Source organism: Uloborus diversus, chromosome 9 (assembly GCF_026930045.1).
Source record: "Uloborus diversus isolate 005 chromosome 9, Udiv.v.3.1, whole genome shotgun sequence".
In the NCBI taxonomy this organism is placed as follows: domain Eukaryota; kingdom Metazoa; phylum Arthropoda; class Arachnida; order Araneae; family Uloboridae; genus Uloborus; species Uloborus diversus.
The window spans coordinates 66,736,223-66,759,488 of NC_072739.1; the positions used below are offsets into that span (position 1 = coordinate 66,736,223).

General features: G+C 30.9%; 1 protein-coding gene across 1 annotated transcript in view; it reads left to right on the forward strand.

Annotated features, from left to right (window-relative positions):
* The window catches only part of LOC129229831 (protein scribble homolog), a 116,263-nt gene that overhangs the window by 90,392 nt on the left and 2,605 nt on the right, over positions 1-23,266 (forward strand). The window contains exons 33-39 of the mRNA XM_054864204.1: positions 1,029-1,169; positions 9,874-10,033; positions 12,096-12,243; positions 14,738-14,902; positions 18,397-18,503; positions 18,586-18,637; positions 20,620-22,722. Coding sequence (XP_054720179.1) covers positions 1,029-1,169; positions 9,874-10,033; positions 12,096-12,243; positions 14,738-14,902; positions 18,397-18,503; positions 18,586-18,608 — 744 coding nt within the window. The 3' untranslated portion in view covers positions 18,609-18,637; positions 20,620-22,722. The remainder of the gene's footprint in view (positions 1-1,028; positions 1,170-9,873; positions 10,034-12,095; positions 12,244-14,737; positions 14,903-18,396; positions 18,504-18,585; positions 18,638-20,619; positions 22,723-23,266) is intronic.

Consider the following 23,266-nt stretch of genomic DNA (forward strand, 5'->3'; position numbering starts at 1 on the left):
ACACAGGTTTTTAACATTAAGCTTCCCTTGGAAAAATGAGACGCACCTCGTTACTATAGCAGTAGACAGGCGCAGACATTTCGGCGGTGGCTTTTCTCATGATGGTCGGACAGTACATCCCTTTTCTTCTCACTGCCTCAATTGTGTTTTGTTGACAATTATTTCAAAATCTGTGCTCAAATCTCAATTTGGAAGGGGAAATTACTTTCCATTTATGAGAAGGGGAACACATTGGCTTTTTGTTTATGCTAAGTTGTGCATTTTATTTAATTTACTTTAACTGTTTACATTCCCAGTGTGAAAAAGAAATAGGTTTTCTGTTGAAAAGGAATGAAATAGCTTATTCTAATATACTTTAACTGTTTACATTCCCAGTGTGAAAAAGAAATAGGTTTTCTGTTGAAAAGGAATAAAATAGCTTGGACAAGATCTTAGAAATGTTCACTTTCAGAGTTTTGGAGAGATCTCTTCGCTTTAACTCTTTCATGCAATGCCAAGGGGTTTTTTTTTCCTAAAGCTGAAGCCTGTTCTGTTGATATTTAGTTTATAATTTTTCTTTTTGTTTTAGTTTTAAGTAAGTCAAAAAAAAAAAAAAATAATAATAATTTAAATTTTTAAATTAATATGTTTTTAAAGATATTTACAATTGTATCTGCTGTAATCAAATTGATATTTTTTGATATAGTAAACAATATTATATTTTAAATGTGATTTTAATATAAGCAATGGCGGAGGCTCAGCTGGTGCATTTGAGTATGACCTTTTCCAAATTTGTCACAGTGGTCCTTTGATGATTAGGAATTCATATGGGTTTTTGTCCCCCTCCCCCCAAATAAAGGGCTTTCACCAGAAAATCTGTGAAACAATGTTTTCACCTTTTTTTTAACAATGACTTGACCCAACGTTTATTTTTGAGGTAAACTGTGCAATGCAGCTACTAATTGATATAATCAAAACTCAACAAATGAGTATGTGTTGCTTGAAATAATGATTATTTTTCAAAAAATAAGGTATTTTTTATCCTGTAGCCTAGGAATGACATGCCTTCACCAATTCATATGAATTCTGAAGACATTGACATGTCTGCTAGTACAGATGAATCTATGGTGGACCCTATTCAAAGAGCAAAACTTCCCGGTGCAAAACCTGTTCTTCCAAAAATGTCCAAGGTAAGGTTTTTTTTTTGGACATTAGTAGAAGTTTGAGGGATGTTTCATCAACTGTACTAGGAACAACTGAGCCATTACTTGTTTTTTATTCTGTATATAAGGATGTGAAAGACTACTAGGGTACGGTGTGCAGCAGGGTTTGCCGATATATATCATGATATATCTGATATTTATTTTGAAAATATCACGATTTCTTGATATGTTCGATACTTATTTTTTCAACTACGGTATTTTCAATACAAAAATTATATAAATCATAGTAATATTGTTCATTAATTATTGAAAATAAGCAAAAAGTTATGTACTATATTTTCATTAAATATATATATATATATATATATATATATATATATATATATATTCTTTTTTTTATTTTATATTCATAAAATTTTTATTAATGTAACAATTTTAATTCATATTAAAAGTGCTTAGTTAAATATTAAATGGTCAGAAAAAAAGAAAATGTGTGAGATAACTGCACCAACTAATGCATATTTTTTATTTCTGATTCAATAACTGTGTTAAATTAGCTAAATGAGTTAAATGGCTAATGCTAAATTAACTCTATTAAAATTGATTAAAAATTTAAATGAAATGTTACATATAAATAATAAAAGGAACCTTAATTTCAAATACAAATAAATACAATACAAAAGTGTCGATCAGCAACAGTCTCTGTCCCCAGTTAGACTGGTCCTAGTCAATTTACAATCCCCAGTGGAACATTCCCCAGTCTAAGTATTGAAAAATAACAATTTAAGAAAAGAAAGAGTGATTTAAGGATGCATTTACTGTTTTGAAGACTTTAGTTTGTGTTTATTGAAAATACAGTAGAAGACAGTTATAACGCACACCTTGGGACCAGAGCTGTTGCGTTATACAGGTTTTTGCATTATATAGATCATTTCACAAATTTTGAATCTAATATTCAGAATATATCTATATATTAGCACTTCAGAATGAGTTTTATCTGCAATATTATTAAAGCACCAATCTTATAATTTAGCTATTCACAAATCAGGGGGTGAAGTAGTCCTATATATCCTATATTTCCTATATTTTCAAAAAAAAGCCTCAAAATCGTCCTATATTTCCTATATTTTTCAAAAATGTCTTATATTTCCTATATTCCCGTTTTGTACCATATATATCTTTTAAAAAGAACTGTAAATAAACTTTCTGACATCGGATTTTTCGCTGAAAGTACGTGCCCGAACGAATTTCAAATTAAAAAACTCAAATGACTAAATTCTGCAACAGGCATCTTCTTTCATTAGCTACAGCAATGTGACGTCACTCTATAGTGGGTGGAGTTTCGAGAACTAGTGCTGGTTTTAGTATAGTATGGTATAGTTGGTTTTAGAATTTTGCATTTGGGAGGGGGGCGGGGCAACAGCCATTTGTTTTGTTTTCCATCATGGTTTTTGTTGGTATATTTTTGTGTTTGGTGCATTTTCTGATCGGAATGTTCTAATTTTCTTTTTGCAATCTTTTCTTTTTGTGGAGTTTTGGAATCATGGAATGGTTAATTCCTTATGATGTTAAAATGTAGTTTGTTGTAATAAATGGTATTATAATGGCGAAAATGGATCGCTTAACAACATTTCGTGTGGAGTTGTTGAATCAGGAGGACATTAATTCTTCAAATTTTGATGCATGGTACACTAAAGGAAAAGATGATTTTACCCCTTTTTGCCATTTTTGCAACTTTTCAGTGCCCATAAACAATAGTGGATTTTCGCAATTGAGGGAGCATGCTAAAACATTCAAGCATAAAGAAAACTCTGAAAAACGTCAGAAGGATCCTTCCCAAGCTCTGTTTGTTCTTAGTACAAAGGGGGGAGGGGGTAAAGGGTTCAGTTTAGATATAAAATCTAAGAGCAGTGGAATTAGTACTTGGGTCATGAGTGAGGAAGAAAAAATAAAAATTATCTTTGTTCAAATTTTGGTTAGTTATTTAGTCTGTAAAGTACACTTTTTTCAAAAATTATTCTTTCAACTACAGGAAAGTCATTATAGATGTACGGTATTTTTGAAGTTTTTTTAAACGAAATCATTGATAAGAATAACTGAATAATATATGATATGTATTATTTCTTTTTTCATAGCAAAAATATTCATATAATGTGTCCTATATTTGTCCTATATTTTTTGTGGAAAATGTCCTATATGTGACAAGTCGGTCACTTCTACCCCTGACAAATATGTTTCACAATCAAAATCCTGTAGTTCTGATAACTTCATGGTTTGCGTAACAGCTGCATTTTCAAGAGCCATCTGGTATTTTCTGTTTACTATGAGTACTAATTTTCAATTTAAAAGCTTTGAAATAAGATGGAAAGATGAAAAACTTTCAAAATTTAATTTGCGTAACATTTTTTATGTTTGCAAAGCAAAACAGAGGGATTTTTTTTAACTTCAAAACCTATTGTTTACTTCTGAAAAGTAGTGCGGTTTATAGAGAATTGCGTTATATAGGTCGGCGTAATAATGGTCTTCTACTGTATTGGATATAAATCAAAATATCGGATATTTTCGAAAATATATTTTTTAACCCTGGTGTGCAGTGAGATAGTCTTCTACTGTGTTAGAGGCAGAGGCGTGCGCTAGGTGTATTACAATACCCCCATTATCTCAAAAAAAATGACAAGATGCCCACCTGGGGCAGGGGGGTGGGGGTCATGGCACAAACTGTACCATTGAAATTTTTGTGGGGGTGTTTTTTTTACTTTTTTGGAGGGGAGGGGGTTTATTGATATTTAGGGGGATGGGTATCCCAGCATGGCACGACAGCTCTAGGTGGGCTGTAGGGCTGGCGTGCCGTGAGAACCAGCCATTTCCAGCATTCTTGATTTGCTGCTAAGATTTTCCAGATTTTTGACTTAAGCATTATACAGTCTTCTTCCACATCAGCTACCCAGTGCAGTGGCACATGTTTTGTCAAGGCTGATACTGTGGCTGAACCAATTTAGATGGTTAATCTTGATTGTGTGGACAACATCTGGGTGCTGAAATAAATTGTACATTTCATAATTGAGTTCTCTGTGCCAGATGCCATTTTCCCAAATTCCTCGAAAGATGTTTCTTAGGATTCTGCACTCAAAGGTACCCAATAGTCTTTCCTCCCTCATTATCAGGATTCAAGTCTCTGAGGTGTAAATTAAAACGGGATGTATGAGAGTGAAATAGGGTAATTCCATATCAAATCAACCAATGGTCAAAACGTCATGTCTTTAGATTTTGCTCATTTTTTTGTTCCAATGGAGTATTACCACAACAGAGAAAATATACAAAGTTTTGGATTTTTTCACTCTTTTTTTTTCGAATTATGATATTTTAAAGTTTTTGACGAAGTTGAAAAATTTTCCTGACACATTTTCTTTAAACGGCCATAATTAAAAAACTATTTGACTCAAAGGGTTAAAACTGGTAGTGTTTTGTTCTGTATTTAATAAGGTTTTATAAAATATATGACATGACCTAGTTCTACCTTTTTCTTTTTTTTAACATTTTTTTGAAAAAAAATTTTTTTTAATTTAAATAAAAAACTCAAAATCGAAATTTTAAATTTTTTTGAAAAAAATTTATGTTATCAAGTCTTACTTTAGCAACATTTATGCAAAATTTCATGATGGCATTATTTTGGTATCATAAGAAAAAAAAAATTTCCTCTTTCAACATCTTTATTCATGTAACAATTCATACTGCTTGATCAGCTGGATCATCCAAAGGGGTTGGAGGGATGGCAAAGACTGTGCCATTAAGATTTTTAAGGGGATATTTAAGGGGCATTTTTCTCTGTAAAGAGGTTTCATCCCTGTGTGGGGGGGGGGGGCGAGCTGTACAGTATTTGAGGAGGTGTTATTGGCACCCTTGGCTTGATTCCTTTATATATATATATAGATGTTTATTTATACAGAAATATATATATATATATGTATATATATATATATATGCAGGTTTTTTTAAATAGCCAAGAATTAAAATTTATTAGTCTACTTATCGATAGCAAATGGTCCGTAATCGAAAGTGTTGAAATAATTCAATAAAGCAAAGGTCGTCTCTAATCAACATTTTTTCAATCCTATGTTCAGGGGTTGATACAGTAGAAGGGCTTGACCATCTTGAGTCATGCTTCAGCACCTACATCCCTGCTACCCATCCCCTAAGTAGCCACTCCCTCTCATCAGCTGCCTGGTGTAATATGAAACCGTCTGCTTTCTCCCACTACAGAGGCATTGAAATCTTCAGTACTTTGTATGTTCTTAGACGGTGCACATTCTAAATTTTACAGCTTGCTTTCTTTGAGAAATTGTTTTCCAAGTTTTATTGTTATTTTAATGTTAAATTTATTCATATTTTTGTTGTTAAGAGCCAACTTTCAGTTGAAAATGGATTAACAATGGAGCATATTTTGCTGCAATCCATTTAAAAAGGAAGGACATTGGGTGAAAAAAGATCTAAGAACTGCAAGCTTGTAGATAACAACACTAACATATGGCATTGAAGCATAGGCGGATTTAGGCCGAAATATTTGGGGGTGCAACAATAACAGGGATCTGGGGAGGGGGGGTATTCCCGGAATAACAAGGCAGCGGCAAAATCAGAAAATAATTTTAGGGCGGAACACACTTTTAAGTCTAAAAAAGGCGATGTAAACCATATTTAGTAAGATTAGGGGATGGGCAATTCTTAACATTTCAAACTGCAGAAAAACTCTTAAACGCAAGTCGATATTAAAAGCAATGGGGAATCCAGCTACTGGTTTGGAACAGGATTCACGCCCCAGAAAAAATTTTAAATAGTAGTTTTGAAAACGCAGTTTTATAGTTCTGTGTGATATTTTAGGGGCAAGAAAGGTACGTGTGGCTCCAAGGCTATTTTTAGAAATTTTAATCTTATAAATGTGATTATAGTCCATATTTATAGTTTGGGTTACGAATGAGATTCATAGACTGTCTCCAATCGATTTTTTGAAAAGCAGATAGAAATACGTACCCTCCTCCCTTCCTCCACTCTACCTCTTTAACTTTTTATAATTGAAGTTTCAGAAATACTACGGAGGACAATTTTTGATGCTGTTACCGAACGGGGTGTTCTGGAGCTCTCCCCTGGAAAATTTTCGAAATTGAAGTCCTAAAAATGAAGTTCTTTTGCAATATTCCATGGTATTAAAAAAAAGGATTCTCCCACTTAAATATTTCGAAATAGTAATTTTCAAAACCAAAATATTAACACTCTTTGATGATATTAGAGAAAGGGGGTCGGAGGCTCTTGTTCAAATATTTTCCAAAATTAAAGTCGTAAACACATGAGTGTAAGACCATATTTGGTAACGTTAGAGACACTGCAGTTTTTCAAAACTGAAGCACCAAAAACGCAATTTTGAACGATTTTCGATGTATTTAGGTGATTAGAAGATCTTCCTTGGAAATTTTGCGAAAGTGAAGCCCAAGAAACGAAATTTGAGGTACTCTGTAATAACTTTGGCTGGAGAAAGGGCTTTGGAGAAGAAAAATTTTGAGGACTAATAGAAAAAACGAAAACGAAATAGAAAAAATGAAAAAAAAAGGGGGAGGGGGAAGATATGAAAGAAAGATGATTGTGCAAGGAGGTATACAATTCACCGTCAATAATCTGAAGCTGTTGAAAAATTTAAATGTCAATATTTCTTTTTGAAAGAGATTAAGATTTTTTCCCAACACTTTTTTTCTACGTAAAATAACTGCGTTTTCCCAAAATGAGATCTTTTCTTCTCTTCAATAATAAAGAATATTTTTTTAAAAACATCTACTCAGCATTTTGTGGGGAGGATTACCAGTCTTCTGCCCCCACCCCCTGTATGCACCACTGCAGCAAAATGTCCGGGAGTCCTCCTTCAAAACTTTTTGAAAATTTACCTTAAAAATGCTGGTTTTCGGTTGATTTTGGTGTAGATTTTATTGATAAAGGTTCTTGCAACAGCCATGTTTTTTCTTTTGGACTTTATTAGCCATTGTTGTTTCAAAATAGATTGGTATTGACATAGGAAAAAATACCCAATTACAGAACATGCAATTATTCTATACAATAACACAGCTCTAAACAATAAATTGTTTGAAAAGTTTCTTTATTTGCATGAAATTATTTATTAGGTTTTTTTTTTTCCAAATGGATAAAATTGTTTTAATTCTTAATATGAGCACAGTTATGTTTTTCTTGCACTAGCGACGTGTGGTGATAAACTGAATTCAAGTAAATTTACTAGTATAGCAGCTAAGAATTTTTTCCCCCAACTGTGTTTCTGAGTGAAATATACTAAACTAATTTTTTTCAAAACCCAACCAAAAATTTTGGGGGTGCGGTGCACCCCCTGGCACCCCCGTAAATCCGCCTATGCATTGAAGAAGGAATGAAAATTTGTACTGCTTGTCGCATACAATTAAGTAAGCAAAAACATTCTTCAGTTCCCGAAACTGATGATGTTATAGGCGAATTCAGCAAAGATCCAAAACCAGGCTCTAGTACAGAGGATCCCGAGTTCATGAGCCCTCATAATGGGGATGTACAGTTTGAAGAAATATTGGGCAATATTGCTTGTGCCTATGACAGCAAATGGTGGATAGGATATGTAATTTCAAAAGATCAGGTAGAAGAAGAAATCCAGGTTTCTTTCCTTCATCCTAGCGGAACATCATAATCATTCATTTATCCAAGAAAAGCAGACATTTTGACCATTCCTAAAAATTTTGTTCTGTGCAAATTACAACCTGTGACTGCTACAAGCAGAACATACCAAGTCTCGAAAGAGGAGATGGCAAAAGCAACTGAAATCTTACATAAGAAGAAAGTATATCTATACTAGGACTAACAAATTGAGTTCTATAGTAGCAAAGTGAGTTACACACATCTCAAACTGCTTCTTAATGGGCTTAAAAATATATATTAAATTTTATATTGTAGCAATTAAATTATATATAAATAAAACTTAAATTTACTTTTAAAATATGGCTAAAAAAGGTTCAGTAACATTTAAATTGAAATTTTCAAATTTAAATAAAATTTAGATTTTTTATTCAATAATAAATATTTTTTCACTGAAAAAATTGTTTGAACTTGTTAATATGCTTGCAATACTGCCAAGTACTTGTTTTTCTACGCAATAGTCCCGGTTTAAACTTTAACTACTTTTCATTTGAACAAATGTTTTTTACAAATAAAATTAAAGCAACTGTTTGAAAGAGAAATTTTTTTTTCTCCATGATACCACAAAAATGCCATCATGAAATTTTGAATTTATGTTGCTTAAAGAAGACTAAGTACCCTGTTTTTTTTTTTTTTCCCCAAGAAAATTAAAAATTTTGATTTTTAATTTTTACAAAATATTTTTTTTTAAATAAATGAATTTTTTTTCTTTCTTTCTTTCTTTTTTTTTTTTTTTTTTTTTTTTTTGTAGCTAGGTTTTGTTATATATTTTTTAAAACCTCCTAAAATACTGAAAAAAACAGCACAAAATTAGTTCTTTGATAATAGTCTTTTAAAGATGACTAAACGATGTAAAATTTATGATGCTTCCAGAGTTAAAAAATTTTTATAACTTTGGAAAGAATTGTTGAAAAAATTTGAAACTTCAGATTTGTCATCGTGGAGGTGTGTATCATAGACAGATAAAAAAAATCATTACATTCTAAAACATTGACCTTAAAAATTTATTTTTTATTGGTTGATTTGACTGGAATAACCCATTAAAGCACTGTTGAAAGAGGAAAAAATTTTTTTTCTGCATTATACCAAAAGAATGCCATCTTGAAATTTTGAATAAATGTTGTTAACAAAAGGCTAAGTAACATATATTTTTTTCAAGAAAATTAAAAATTTCAATTTTGAATTTTTACAAATTAAAAAAAGCTTTTTTATTAAAAAAAATATTAAAAATTTTTTTTAGCAACTGGACTTTGTTATATATTTTTGAAAACCTTATAAAAGACTGAACAAAACAGCACCAATTGTAGACTTCTAAGTCAAATAGTACTCTAATAATAGCCCTTTTAAGATTTTAATCAATGCAAAATTTCAGATTCCTCCAAAATTAAAAAAAATGCATAACTTTGCAAAGAATTGTTGAAAAAATTTGAAACTTCAGTTTTTTCATCCTGGAGGTAAGTATAATAAACAGACAAAAAATCATAACAATCCAAAACATAGACCTTCAAAATTTATTTTTTATTGGTTGATTTGATATGGAATAACCCTATAGATATATAACTTTGTTTTCCAGGTTAAAAAACTGAAGTCAATTAATGCTTTGAAGCAAAAAAAAGGCTTTATTATCTGCAGTAATCGGTCTCTTAATTTCAGAAAGAATAACTTTGTTCTGAGTGAACAACAATTCCAGGTAAATGGAATCTGTAATGCTTTAAAATGAACACCTGCTTACCGTTATGTTTACTGTGTATTCAGCTGGTTGCTTGGTGCAGATATTTTTTCTGTGTTTTTTCACCACAACTGAGTGATCGATTAAAGAATTCCTGACAAAAAGGCCGACTCATAACAATACATTAACACTTACTTGTATGTGTGTGTGCGCATGTAAATGCTTGCTTGTGTAACGGGGCATAAAAACCTTGTAAAAATTTTGGAACTTGACTGGACTATAATCTGCAACATAGTTTAGCATTGTAAATGATGTGAAATAGCTTTAAGAATATCATATTCCTTATCTTAGGTCCCGATTCCACACATAGCAGATCCTGAGCAGCTTACTTTTAGCGAAAAGAAAAAACGCTTTGAATTGGTCACAAAAAAGCCAGACATTGAAGCTGGAGAAACGAAACAGTTCAGTTATTTTACACCAGTAGAACTGGAAAGAATGAAAGAAGAAGAAGGTATGTAATTTGTGACTTAATCAGAGTAACTCACCTTCTTCTTTTATGGGTGAGTAAAATGTATTCATGATTTATTTTAGTTAGCAATAAGTCTCTTCATGCACTACATCAGTATGAAACTTTTTAACTTTTGTACTGTGATTTTTGTTTAATAATACGGAATATTAGATAAAGTAGAGATAAATTTTACATAAAAGCTATTGAGTGTCTTTATCTTATCAAATTTATTCAGCTTGTAAAATAACTCCTGAAACTTGTTCTTTTCCTTGTAGATAATTATGTCATTTAGATTGCTAACCACATTGACCGGAAACATGAATCTATTCTTTGTTTGGGATACTTTTTACTTGGTTGCAAAGAATTGATTGTATTTCTTGCTAAAAATAACTCCTTTAACCGTTTTGATTCAAGATACCTTACTTCTCTTTTGCTGGCTGTTGGGAGCCTAATGTTCAGGGCATAAAATTTAGGAACAGAGGTTGCCAGGTCCATTGCCTGCAGTCATAAAAGATCTTCCGTGTACATGTTGGGTCCACATGCAAGTCTGCAGGCCTTTGTTTAGTTGCTAGCAGTTACCATGAGTGCAGGAAATTGTCGAAAGAATTTTTACCCATTCAGGATCATTTCCAAAAGATGGAGATGACTGTTGGTGCTATCTATGATAAGGATAATGATGTATGCCTACTAAGTGCCTCTTCACAAATAGGCATATAAAGAGTGGAAAAGCCAAATCCCTAACTGTTTAAATAGTTTTGCTTTTGTAATAAGCTATTATTCTCTTGACAATGTAATTATGTATTCTTCCTTTTAATATCTCTTTTGTACTAATGATAATACCAAATCCCTGAGAATCTAATGATAAAAGCCAAATCCCTGAATGTTTAAATAGTTTTGCTTTTGTAACAAGCTAGTCTTCTCTTGACAATGTAATTATGTATTCTTCCTTTTAATGTCTCTTTTGTACTAATGATAATACCAAATCCCTGAGAATCTAATGATAAAAGCCAAATCCCCGAATGATTAAATAGTTTTGCTTTTGTAATAAGCTAGTCTTCTCTTGACAATGTAATTATGTATTCTTCCTTTTAATGTCTCTTTTGTACTAATGATAATACCAAATCCCTGAGAATCTAATGATAAAAGCCAAATCCCTGAATGTTTAAATAGTTTTGCTTTTGTAACAAGCTAGTCTTCTCTTGACAATGTAATTATGTATTCTTCCTTTTAATGTCTCTTTTGTACTAATGATAATACCAAATCCCTGAGAATCTAATGATAAAAGCCAAATCCCCGAATGATTAAATAGTTTTGCTTTTGTAATAAGCTAGTCTTCTCTTGACAATGTAATTATGTGTTCTTCCTTTTAATGTCTCTTTTGTACTAATGATTTTTTGTTATGTCATTGCTGAGGTGGCTTACCTTCTAAAAAATACAATATGTTAATAACTTTTTATGTTCATTATTAATTATGTAAAGAAAGCCCACTGTGTATTTATTTCTGTGTTTGCATTTCCTGGATGTAGTCAAACCTTTTCTTAAAATCGCTTGAATCTTATTAATTGCAATACAGATGTCTTACTTCACTCAAAGTTCTTCTTCTTGAAAAGTTATTTTCACCTTGTTGAATTGTTAACTTTCTGCAAATCTATAGTTTGGATGCTGTCCATGTAGTTATACAACACTGAGTACTGGTAAAGAAATACAATGTGTACAAATATTTTTTCATCAAACAATGCAGTTTCCTCAGAAACACTTGTTTTGACCTATCAAAAATGATAATTGAGATCTACTTGTATATGAATGAAGTTTAACTTTGTTATTTTGCCTTGTAAAATAAAAATTCAAATAAACTATAGCAACTATGGCAATATTGAAGCTTAAAATTTTTATTTATTTAAAATATATATTTCAATTTTGGTTTATTCCTGGCTAGAGGGTGGAGTGGGGAAGGTATTCTGGATGAAGGCCAGGGACCATAAAAGGCTGTTATACCACTGCTGATATTATTGATAAAAGGTCTGTAAAAATGTTGCTCTCAAGGTCATGGTTTGTTTTTTTTTAGAAAGAAAACTTGCTTCTATGACAGAAGAAGAATTAAAGAGTTATACTCTTCAAGATGAAGAAGAGGAATTGATCAGTCCTGAATCAGAGGATGCTCCTGTTATGCCGTCAATAGTTGCTTCAAACCAATTAATAACAAAAAATAATAAGTAATTACTTTATTCAATAAATTACCGCCCATTAGCGAGGGCTAAAGCAGAAATACACTGCCAGCTCAGTCATTTCCAGCCGAGGACTGCAGTTTCCTGCTTATTAGCACTCATCAGCCCGGCATAGGAAAGTGACTGAGCTGGAGATGGAAAACCTCTTAAGGAAGCCAAGAGTGCGAAACAAACTGGTAGCTAATATAAAATTAGCAGACCAGACGAGTGACCGAAGCAATGGTTCGGTTCAACTCGAAGATTAAACGCGAGGCAAGGTATATTCAATAAATTATTGCCCATTAGCCAGGGCTAAAGCAGAAATACACCGCCAGCTCAGTCATTTCCAGCCGAGGACTGAGTAATTACTTTGGGATAAAGTAATTACTTGTTGACAAAGTAATTACTTTGTTTCTTTTTGTATGCCTTTATTGCCCGAAGTGTTGAAGTGCTAAAATACTCTTTCAAATATTTATTTTTTTAAATTGTTTATAATGGTTTCAAACAGCTTTCCATAACTTAGTATTTTTCAAAAAACAATTTTTTATTCACTGTTTTAAATTTTCCTTGAATTTCCAGCCTTTTAAAAATTTTTTGTTTCTACTTCACTATTAGGACATTAATTGTTCCATCCAAATTGGAAGTTGGAAATTAATGTTTCAATTTTAATTTCCTATATTATTGCTTAATTTTATCAATAAAACTTGCATCGTCAAAAAATATTTAATATTTTTGTGGAAAAAATGGTGTTATTTTAAATTATGAATTGCAGCATTACTACAAACCTTGAATGCCAGTGAAAGGCAGTAAAATTAGAATTGGGCAGGGAAATTGTAATTTTTCAGGGATTTTTTATTCATTTGGGGTAAAATTTATAAAAAATTGATCATGCTGAAGATCCCTTATTTCTGTGAAGATAGATTCAGTACAAATGTAGTATAGTGCCTCCCCTCTTGAAGCTTATTTAAAGATTACATCAATGTTGTTGCTATAATTTTTCCAACCTCATAATGTTGGAATCTGGGAGTAAGTGATTGCAAAGAATCAAATCTTACATGTTCTGGCACGGTGTTTCTCAACTATTTTTGATCCACGGACCAGTAAACCCTTTTGAAAAAATTTCGTATCCTGGAGAACATTTTGCTTTTATTTATTTTTTCGTTCATTTATTTTGCAAAAAAAAAAAAAAAAGATTTTTGACTCGCGAACCACTAATAAGTGATCAGACTAGTGAGGTTTTTTCCTATCTTTTCATTCTTGAAACATTAAAAAAATATGAAAAAAGTTGGTGGACCAGTTGGGTTTTTTCAAACAGAAAATAAAGAAACAAGTAAAAAATGAAACTTTTCTTGCTATTAAATAACTCACAAAACAATATTTAAATGAAAAAATAAGTAATTATTGCTTCAGTATAAGACATAAGTTAATAAGCATTTGAAAAAAAAATCGTGCAGTTTAAATTGATCACAAATCACACACAAAATGTCGTTAAGTTATAGGATACTGTTACTTTTTTAAAAATTCTTTTTAGTTAGGTTTTTTTATGTGTTATGTCCTCATGAAAAAAAGTTTTGTGCAAATGTACAGAAATAATCTCAGAAGTAACTTCATAGCCTTAAAGGTATAGCCTTAAAGGCTCGTGAGCAGCTGAAGGACGAAAGGGAAACTATTTATGTGAAGTTCTGAAAATCGAAAAATATATTAGAGCCCTTGATTTTAGTATTGACGTTCACAAATTTAATTTTGTTTCCACTCAAATTATTTTAGATTTCATAATTAATACTTTGCTTGCAACACAAAACATTGACACATTATAATATTTGTCAGTGATCCTGGAAAATCTTGCTAAATTCCTTTTTCTGTTTTGTAAAATTTGCCAATAAAATATTTAAAATGTTTCTCAGGAAAAATATTTTTTCTTTCAAATATATTTCGCTTATATAAATGTATTAGGTGATTTTTGCTTCTAGCACTGTCTTCAGGTTATACCAAAACGTTATTTGCTTTCACTGCCCTCCCCCCTCCTTTTTTTTTTTTTGTTGAAAAATTGACCAGCACCAGCTCAATACATTTAAAAAAGTGGTGCCCAACCTGCAAGCCTGTTGTTCAGAAATTGGTTTCTGAAAAACATATGCAATTAATAAAAGACGTGTAAAGTAATGATAAAAACAATTATTGGTTTTTAATTTTCTTTCATTTTTCCATATTTTCCCATAACATTTAGAAAATTTTTAAATTTTACATTTTTTATGGCCCACGATAACCATTTTAATCTGAGTTGCAGGCCTTGTGTAGAAAAAGTTGGACACCACTGATTTCAATAATTGTTAAATATATTCTTGTTGTTAAAATGAACCGTAATTAATACTCTCTACTTTTAAAGTTTTTAATTTTTAAAGGAATTTTTATTATTTGATGAATAATTGTACAATTATAGTACTGTTGTTTTTTAAAGCTAATTCATACTTTAGAAGTCTTTTATTATTTTTCTTTTCTTTATCAGCACCCTCCCAGAACAATTCAGTAAAATTCCTGTTCGGACAGCTAAGGCTGAGAAGAGAATGAAAGAAAGGATGAATCTTGATACCGAAGAAGAAGAAAGTAACCTTACCCCAGCCCAACAGAGAGCTTTGCATGCAGCTAAACGAGCAGCCTGGAGACAAGCAAGGTAATTGAATATAGTTTACTTGAGCATACTTTCACCTATTTTGAAATTTTAGTTAAATTACGATACTTGTAATGTGACACCTTATTTTTCTTATGTGCTTATCAACTGGGGTGAAGTAAAATTGTTCAAAGTTGGCAAAATATATGTTGAACCATCATTAAACAACCATAATTCTTTTAATGCTCAAAACAACTATTTTTTTTTTTAATAAAAAGCCGAGTAAAAAGTCAGAACAGTCCCAGTAAAAAGTCAGAACATTAGCGCCTACGGGGAAAGTCAAGGCAATACCGAACTGTGAGGGGAAGTTGCTTCAAACAGACTTTGTAGGAAAAAGCTTTTGATGAAAAACTTGTATATAAAATATCTTTTCGATTTGAACAATTTTCCGTTCAATTTTGAACAGTTCAAATCCCTTAACATTAGCGCCTACGGGGAAACTGAAAGTCAATGTAGATTCCGTACTAGAAGGCGGATTTACTTCAAACAAATTTTGTTGGAAATAGCTGTTGACGACAAACTCCAGACTCCGACTCCGAGAATTTAGGGGAACCTGACTCCGACTCCTGTGTTCGACAATGAGTCGGACTCTAACTCCCCGCCTTCGACTCTGACTTCATAGCTTTGGCAAAAATTTATACACAGAGGAAAAATGACCGACTCCGATTCTTGGATATTCCACTCCTTTATTCCAAAATGAGATTAACTCCAACTCCGCAGTCATGGTTTTAACTGTGAAATAATTATTGTTAATATGACTTGTTTTTATTTTCATTCTAAAGTTTTATTTAGTTTTCGATGGATAAACTTGAAGTCATTTATGTTTCTACATAAAGATATGCACAGACGAATTTTTTTTTGACAGTGAAAATTATTTCTTTCAGTTGACATTTTATTGTTTTTATTTATTTTGGTAATAGCATTAATTCATTTAAAAAAATATTTTTGGCAACAGGGGGAAAGGAAATGTTTTTTTTTTTTTTTTTTTTCTTTGATATGATGTATTTATTTTAGTGAGCTTATTAATTTTAATAATTATTTTTTTGTTTTGAAAGCGGTTAAAGATTTTATTTTCTTTTTTAATGGAAAAAAGTGTATTAGTTGCTTTTTTTTAAAAGATGCTGCTATTTTGTTTATTTATTTATTTTTTTTAATGCATCTAATTTTTTAGATGAGTAAGGCATATTTTATTCCTAGAAATCAGCTTAAAATATTAAAATATGTTTGAAACAATTTGCTATTTTAGCTATTTTTGAGAATATTGATCAGGTACTAGAAAGTAGTATGGGTATACGGGAAAGTAGGCTCGTTTAGTTCTAGTTGGAACTTCTTGTTATAAATTGCAAATTTGTAATGGTAAACTCCAGTCAAAAAATGGTTCACCAAGAATTTCACACATTTGACTTCTTGATTTCATCGATATCGTCAGTGAAGGTGTGAAAATTTCCAATGTCTTATTTTTTAAAGAACAATTATTAATTAAACATTATTAATTAAAGATAACATCTCAAAAGTGTCTAAGTTACTTCTATTAGAAATTATTACACAGAAAGAGAGTTCCAAAAAAATTTTACTTCCTCAAAAAACATAATTAAAAAAAAACAAAAGAAAAAAAAACAGGGAAATTGTTTTCCCTGAGGATTTTTCTAGTTCAAAGCATCTACTTTTTATTGATATTTAACAAAAGTGTTTTTGGTACATAAATTTATTCTACAAGAATCACTTAAAAGCTGTACTTACAGAAAAACTGCTAAGAATTTCTCAAATAATACAGGAATACAAGCTTGCACCAATTCAATCTTTATATTATATTTATGCTCAGTTGTATTTGATTTTGCTTACTTTAAAACTGTATGCACTTAGCAAAATTAATGTCAAACTGATATCTGCCTGATAATTTAAGATTAAAGGATTTTAAGTGAAGGATATATGTTAACCCAACCAATGAAAACTTTACACGATCTTTCTTCAATTGCTCTAAAATATCCTACAATATGAATCCAGTTTAGCTGTTAATGCAGATGTGTTGTTGAGAAGTGTAGGAAGCTCCCTGCACAGCCAATCTGATGGAGATTCTACTAGACAAAATTTTATGAAGAAAGTAAGAGGTTCTTAGATTTAAAAATGTTTTGTTAGCAAATAAAATGATTTTTTTTCACAAAATAAAGTATTAACAGTATTAAAATTTTGAATTCAAACTGAATTTATACTTGTTAAAATCTAAAATGCAAATTTTACTCCGTCCTCCAGTTTTTTCAACAATATGGCCCTTTATTTGATGTACTAGCCGCATGCGGCGACCAGCTGGTTCGCCTTTTTACACCCTTTCCCTTGCTATGCAAACAGCCGGTTGCAGCGGATGTTTGGTTTACTTGTCATTCACCTTTTTATGCCAAGATTTGTAGCTGCAGTATTAACCAATCTATAGCTATCTTTATCAATATGAATATGATTAAAATATTTTCTATATCTATCTCCAGTTCTGTTCAGTGCCATTCACCTTTTTACTCCAAGAATGACGCCTGCAGAGATTTCTATCTAAAACAATCTATCTCAAAATTCTCTGTTCCATCTCTATTCATTTTAACCTAACCGCCCATTCCCTAACAAAAACAAAGATTTAAAAAAATCTCTCATATGTTCCCACGCTGTGCAAAAAGTAGCTATTGCAAAAGAAAAAAAAATCCCTGTAAAGAGTGTTGCCAAAATCAATTGTCTTTTTACTCAGTCCTGGTATCGATCATTGGCATAGATGAGGATAAAAATCCTAAGAAAGCAATAAATTTCATGTTTTCTCCAGAGAAGCCTTGATTCAAAATTTTCATTGTGATTATTTTTGCTGCTGTAAGGCAACACATTTTCATAACAGTTGGTTTTATATTTAATCATTTAATGGGGAAATTACATGAAATTTACTGTTTTCCATCATAACTTTTTTAAACTAAGTTTTTTAGGAATAAATTATAGCTTATGTTGCTTCAGGATAATGTAGCTAGCTATCTTTGGGGAAAACATGGTTAAAATTGTTCCCATAGTTTTGAAGCGTACCCCAGACATATTTACATACCGTAGTAGCCATTTAAGTATATAGATGACCACTTTACCCCACCAGACCCTATATTGTATTAAACAGTCTCGTCATTTGGTGATCAGCAGAGGGGTCAATTTCCCCTCCCCTAGGATTTTAGTAACACATCACAATTGTGTATTTGTTTATGTATTTTGTTGTTTTTTCACTATAAAATTTATTGTTAACTCTGTCGTGGTCACAAAATCCTTGCAAAATCCCATTCCGAATGCTCAGCTGCTGGTCTAGATTGAAAAAAAAAAAAAAAAAAACTAACTAAATGTATGACTAAAGGTCTGACTAAAATTATGTACATCCTGAACAACTAAATCTGTGCCATCCTAATCAAAGTTTTTTTTTAAATGTTTTTTTTCTTTTTTTTTTCATGACATGCTTTTTCTAAGTTTTTTTTTACATTCATTATATACAGGTTGAAGTCATTAGAAGAAGATGCTTTGAAAGCTCAAGTAGTAATAGCTAAAGCTCGAGAAATGTCTGAAGCAAGATCATATGAAGAAATCGATGGCCATGTTGATGGTGATTATAGTTTTTCAAACAGTGCTTAAGCTATTGTAGTTAATTGTTTCAAAGTAATTAAAATGCTCGTTTTCTCATTTAGATGGAATGAATAATTCTGCATAGTTTGGAGTAATTGATGCAGATATCTTGAGGTACTGTGAATTGCTTTTTTATTTTTCTTCAAGTTTATATTTTATGCATCATTTAAAAAAGTTACTGACAATAATGTTGTTTGTTGCTTTTAAAGTATTGTGTAAGTAAATATTTTTGAACTACAAGCTAGCTTTTTAGACAATTCTTGTAATTGCTTTCAACAGACTATCAACAAAATTTATATTTTGTGTTACTTTTTAATAAATTATTGTAAAAAACGTAACTTTGGTGTTTAACATAGTGCATCAAAATCTGAAAAATTTTAAGTTCACACCAGTTACTGAGCTCTCTTTTCATACCTGCGAGTTTCCTTGTTCTCATGAGCACTTTATTGAGCCCTCCAAACGAGATGATGGTAAAATTACTAAATGGGGCTTAAAATTAAACTCAAGCCTTTTACCTTGTGCTAATTATGTTTTTGTTAATTTTTGAAGTATTCATAATTAGCTTTGGGTTTCAAGTTTTAAGCATTTATTATTCTTATCTGAAACATCAAGTGTCAAAAGGAGTGTGATTATGTATTTTTTCATGGGTTGTGGAATTGAAGATGTGTCGATTTTTTGGCTTTCTAAATAAAAATCTGTCTTAAAAAGGTAACTAATATGTTGTGGCTATCACTATACCTTCTTCTATATTTTTCTTACAAGTTCTTAACTCACATATAACAGCTTCTATTAAGTTTGGCTATTGGCAAAAACAGAATCTAAGTGCGAAAAACGAAAATCATTTTGAAATTTGTTAGCAAATAGGAGATGGCAACAGATAAAAATTTTTAATCAATGAAGTATTTCAGGTTATTTTTCAACAATTAAGTCATGTGCTTTCTGGAGGCAATTGCATGTTAAATCATTTTAAAATGATTTAACTTTTACATTGTTGATTTAATTAAGCTGTATAACTTGCACAGAAAGTGACTAAAATCCCCCCCCCCCCCTCCGGAGTGCTCAATGCCAAAATTGAATCTGCTTCTTTTTCCTTGTAGGTTCACTTTTAGCTCACATTTCATCTAAATTGTAGCATAACTTCCTGAGATATAGCTGTCGCAATGAACATTATAAACAGCCTCTTCTCTTTTAATAAATCTTTGAGTTTTTCTGAAATATTTAATCTTATGCAGGGTAATTGGATTATTTTCCTTCCCCTTGTAAGTTAGAGATCCTATATACGGAGCGATTGGACAACGGCATGCTGATCTCCGTCCAAGTGTTGTCAGCTCAAAATGCTGCACTGTGTGAATTTTAAGCTTTCCCGCCGAATATAGGACATGAAATCATTTTAGAGCATAGGAATTTTTTTTATCCTCGTATTTTTATTAAACTGAGTGAGCGCGCCAAGTCTGACAATTCAACACCAATCGTTTTGCATCGTCATAGCGCATACAAAGAAATTTTTTTTCTCAAAAAGTTGTTTATAAAGATAGAAAACAAACAGATATTTGAGATCTGCACATTGCATTTCATAATATCACGACTAGCTTCCAATTTTTTCCATACAATTTACAGTGATATTTGTGGCAGAAGATGCATTATGGTCTACGGGGAGTGAGCATCTTCGGACATAAGATATCCGCCATTCCAAAGTTGTCCAATCTCTCTGTATTTAAGATCTCTATTGTAAATTATAGCAATTCTTATTTTACTCTTTTTGTATTAACCTTTGTATAAATATCTCAGAAACATATATAAAAAAGTCTTGAACTGCTGTTGCGATAATTTAAAGTGTCGGCAGCAGTTCAAAACTTTGTTTTGCAAAAAAATGTGAAGAGTTTTTTTCTTCTTTTTGACAAAATAAAAATTTAAAAATCCTCATTTGGAGCAAAAACTTAATTATTTCTTACAACAACTTCTTAAATCAACTAAATACTGAAGCTGAAAAGGGAGAGTGTTTATATAAAATTATTTTAAAAGCCCTGAGGTATTAATAATTAAAAGCATAACTTACTACTACTTAAAAGTTAATGTATATTTTTTGTTATTTGTAGGTGCTGTGATTTTTTTATAGTGTAATGGATATAGTAGCTTTTTGGGCTTACAGACTGTTCTCCATCCAATTTTCATTTTGTCTTGAACATTCAATATTTTAGTTTTGCTTTCTATGACTAGAAATTGTAATCTATCCGGTTTGTGGCTTTTTCATTTTGTTTATCCTCATGAATCTTGAGCTTAATCCATCATTGTAATCTGTTTTGGACAACTCATTGGATTGAATAGTCAAGAGGATTTTACGTATATCATTCCACTCTGCAATTCATCTTCCGAGAAATGCCTGTGTTAAGATTATCTTGATACTTCACATTTGTTTGGAAGTAATCTTAATGGTATAAATACTGAAAAATGTAAGAAAACAGCAAATCAAAAGTTGCAATGTGTGAATCTTGTAGTGGAAAATGTACATATGTTTTATATATAAATACTAAATTATTTATTTGATGGAAAAAATTTCTCTCTCGCACACAAAATTTGTGTTAGTTATTTAGTTGTCTTAAATTGCATTTACAAAATGAACAGTCCTTAGGTTTTAAAATACTATGTAAAGCAATAAGTGCCACATTCCTTTTTTCATATGATTTTGTTATAACTTTAACAGAAGAAAGAAATAATTATTTTAATAGGTGTTTCTGTACTTAACACATTTTATTCCAAAAAAAAAAAAAAAAAACTAAAATGTGCAATTATTTGAGAGGCAAAATGTCTGTCCAAGATGGAAACATTTGTACAATGTACACATATCAATATTTAAATGCATTTTAAGATAAGTTATTTTTATGGGTACATTTACAGGGAATCTTGTTTTTTAAATCATGATGACTAACTATTTATAAACTGTTTGTTTCCTGTAAATAGTTATCTTTACCAGTGAACAAATAATACATCAATATACAATAAGATTTAATCATGGTAGGTTTGCAGCTATTTGTGTAATATGTTTTTAATTTAAACTTTGCTGACTAATAACACACATGCAGTTGAATCTCATTAACATGTAGTTAGTACCATTTTAGTAAATGTTTTGTAGCATGAGCAATTTAGCATCTCTTCACAATGGCATTATATAGCATCATTTCCAGATTTTCATTTTTAACCTGATTTCAAATTCTATGAACAAATCTTCTTTTACCTTAGTATGTCAGGATACGGGGTAAATGTTTGACTGGTCTCAATAATTTTAATACTATTAATATTTTTAATTTTTATTTATGACCAGCAAACAGCACCTATAGTCCTACAAATCCTATAGCAAAATCACATTGTACTGTTACATTGAACAAATGTTATTTCAGAAGCAATATTTTTTACTATTTTTTCAATGCTGAGTAATTTTTCACAAGACCGCAACTTATTTTTTTTTCAATGGTTTTGAGGAAGAATGGAGAAATTAACTTGTTTCTTCTCCTAATGTAAGTTCTTTTAGTTCATAATTACGTATAGTTTTTTTTTTTTTTTTTTGTCATTAAAAAAAATTATTTTCCAGAACCATGATGCAGAAGGCCAACACTGTACCACCATGGCACCTTGCTGACTAGTTTAATTTAGTTCAAAGGAATGAAATATTGAAAAAATCTTTCAAAATATGTATATCATTCATTCGTATTGTTTATATTTATTTCACTGTAATACTTATCCTCAGTAATACCAACTGCTGTAACTGGTAAATATACTTTCAAAAAATAATAATTATTATTGTGCTAAGAAAATAACTACAAGTGTAACGATGATGCGTTGTAAGTTTTGTAAACATTGAGTTCTAATTAAGAGAAATATTTTCTAACATTTTAAATCATGTGTACTTAAATACTTAGTGTAAATGCACCAACCAAAAAGTAGAATGTAGAATTCTTCAAACACTAAAGCCATTCATTTCAATGTTACCTTAAAAACATCATTTATTTTTAACTTTTTCAATTTGAAAATTGATTTTGAATACATAAAATCTTATTCGTAAAGTAATTTCACTTCAAATCTGTTAATATTGCAATTACCTGAAAATATATTAGTAAGTTTTCGGTGCTTAAAAAGCAAGGAAAACTTTTGCTGCCAAAAAAAAAAAAAATGATTGTGTTAAAATATTTTAAGTTTTTTTTAAAGTAGAGACGTACCGAGTACTCGGTAACTACTCGGTACTCGGCCTACTCGGCCAATATGCCGAGTACTCGGTACTCGGCCAAATTTTGATCAGATACTCGGCTAATACCGAGTAGTTGCAAAAAATTGAATATATTAAAATTAACAAAAAAGCTCAAGCATATATAATTTTCTGCAACCATTTACAATTCAAATTTAAATTTTGAGAATAATGAAGTTTGAAATACTTCAATGGAATAAATCTTGGTTTGAATGTCTCGAAAGTTAATAAAACTTTTTTGTTAAAAATTGTGCAAATATGGAATTTTTGCTACAAACTAAAATTAGTTATAAGATATATAAAAATACCTTAGCTTTAAAAATAAAAGGAAATAAAACAACGTTAGAAGCACAGTGCTGGATCACTGCAGACACGTGTTTTGGCGTTACGAGGAATTTCTTTTTCAATGCATAAAATGTGATCTCGTTGATTTAAAGGCATCCGGCAAAAGTCGAATTTTTTGTCGTATGCCTTTACATTCTTTAGTTCACATGTTATGCACTGAA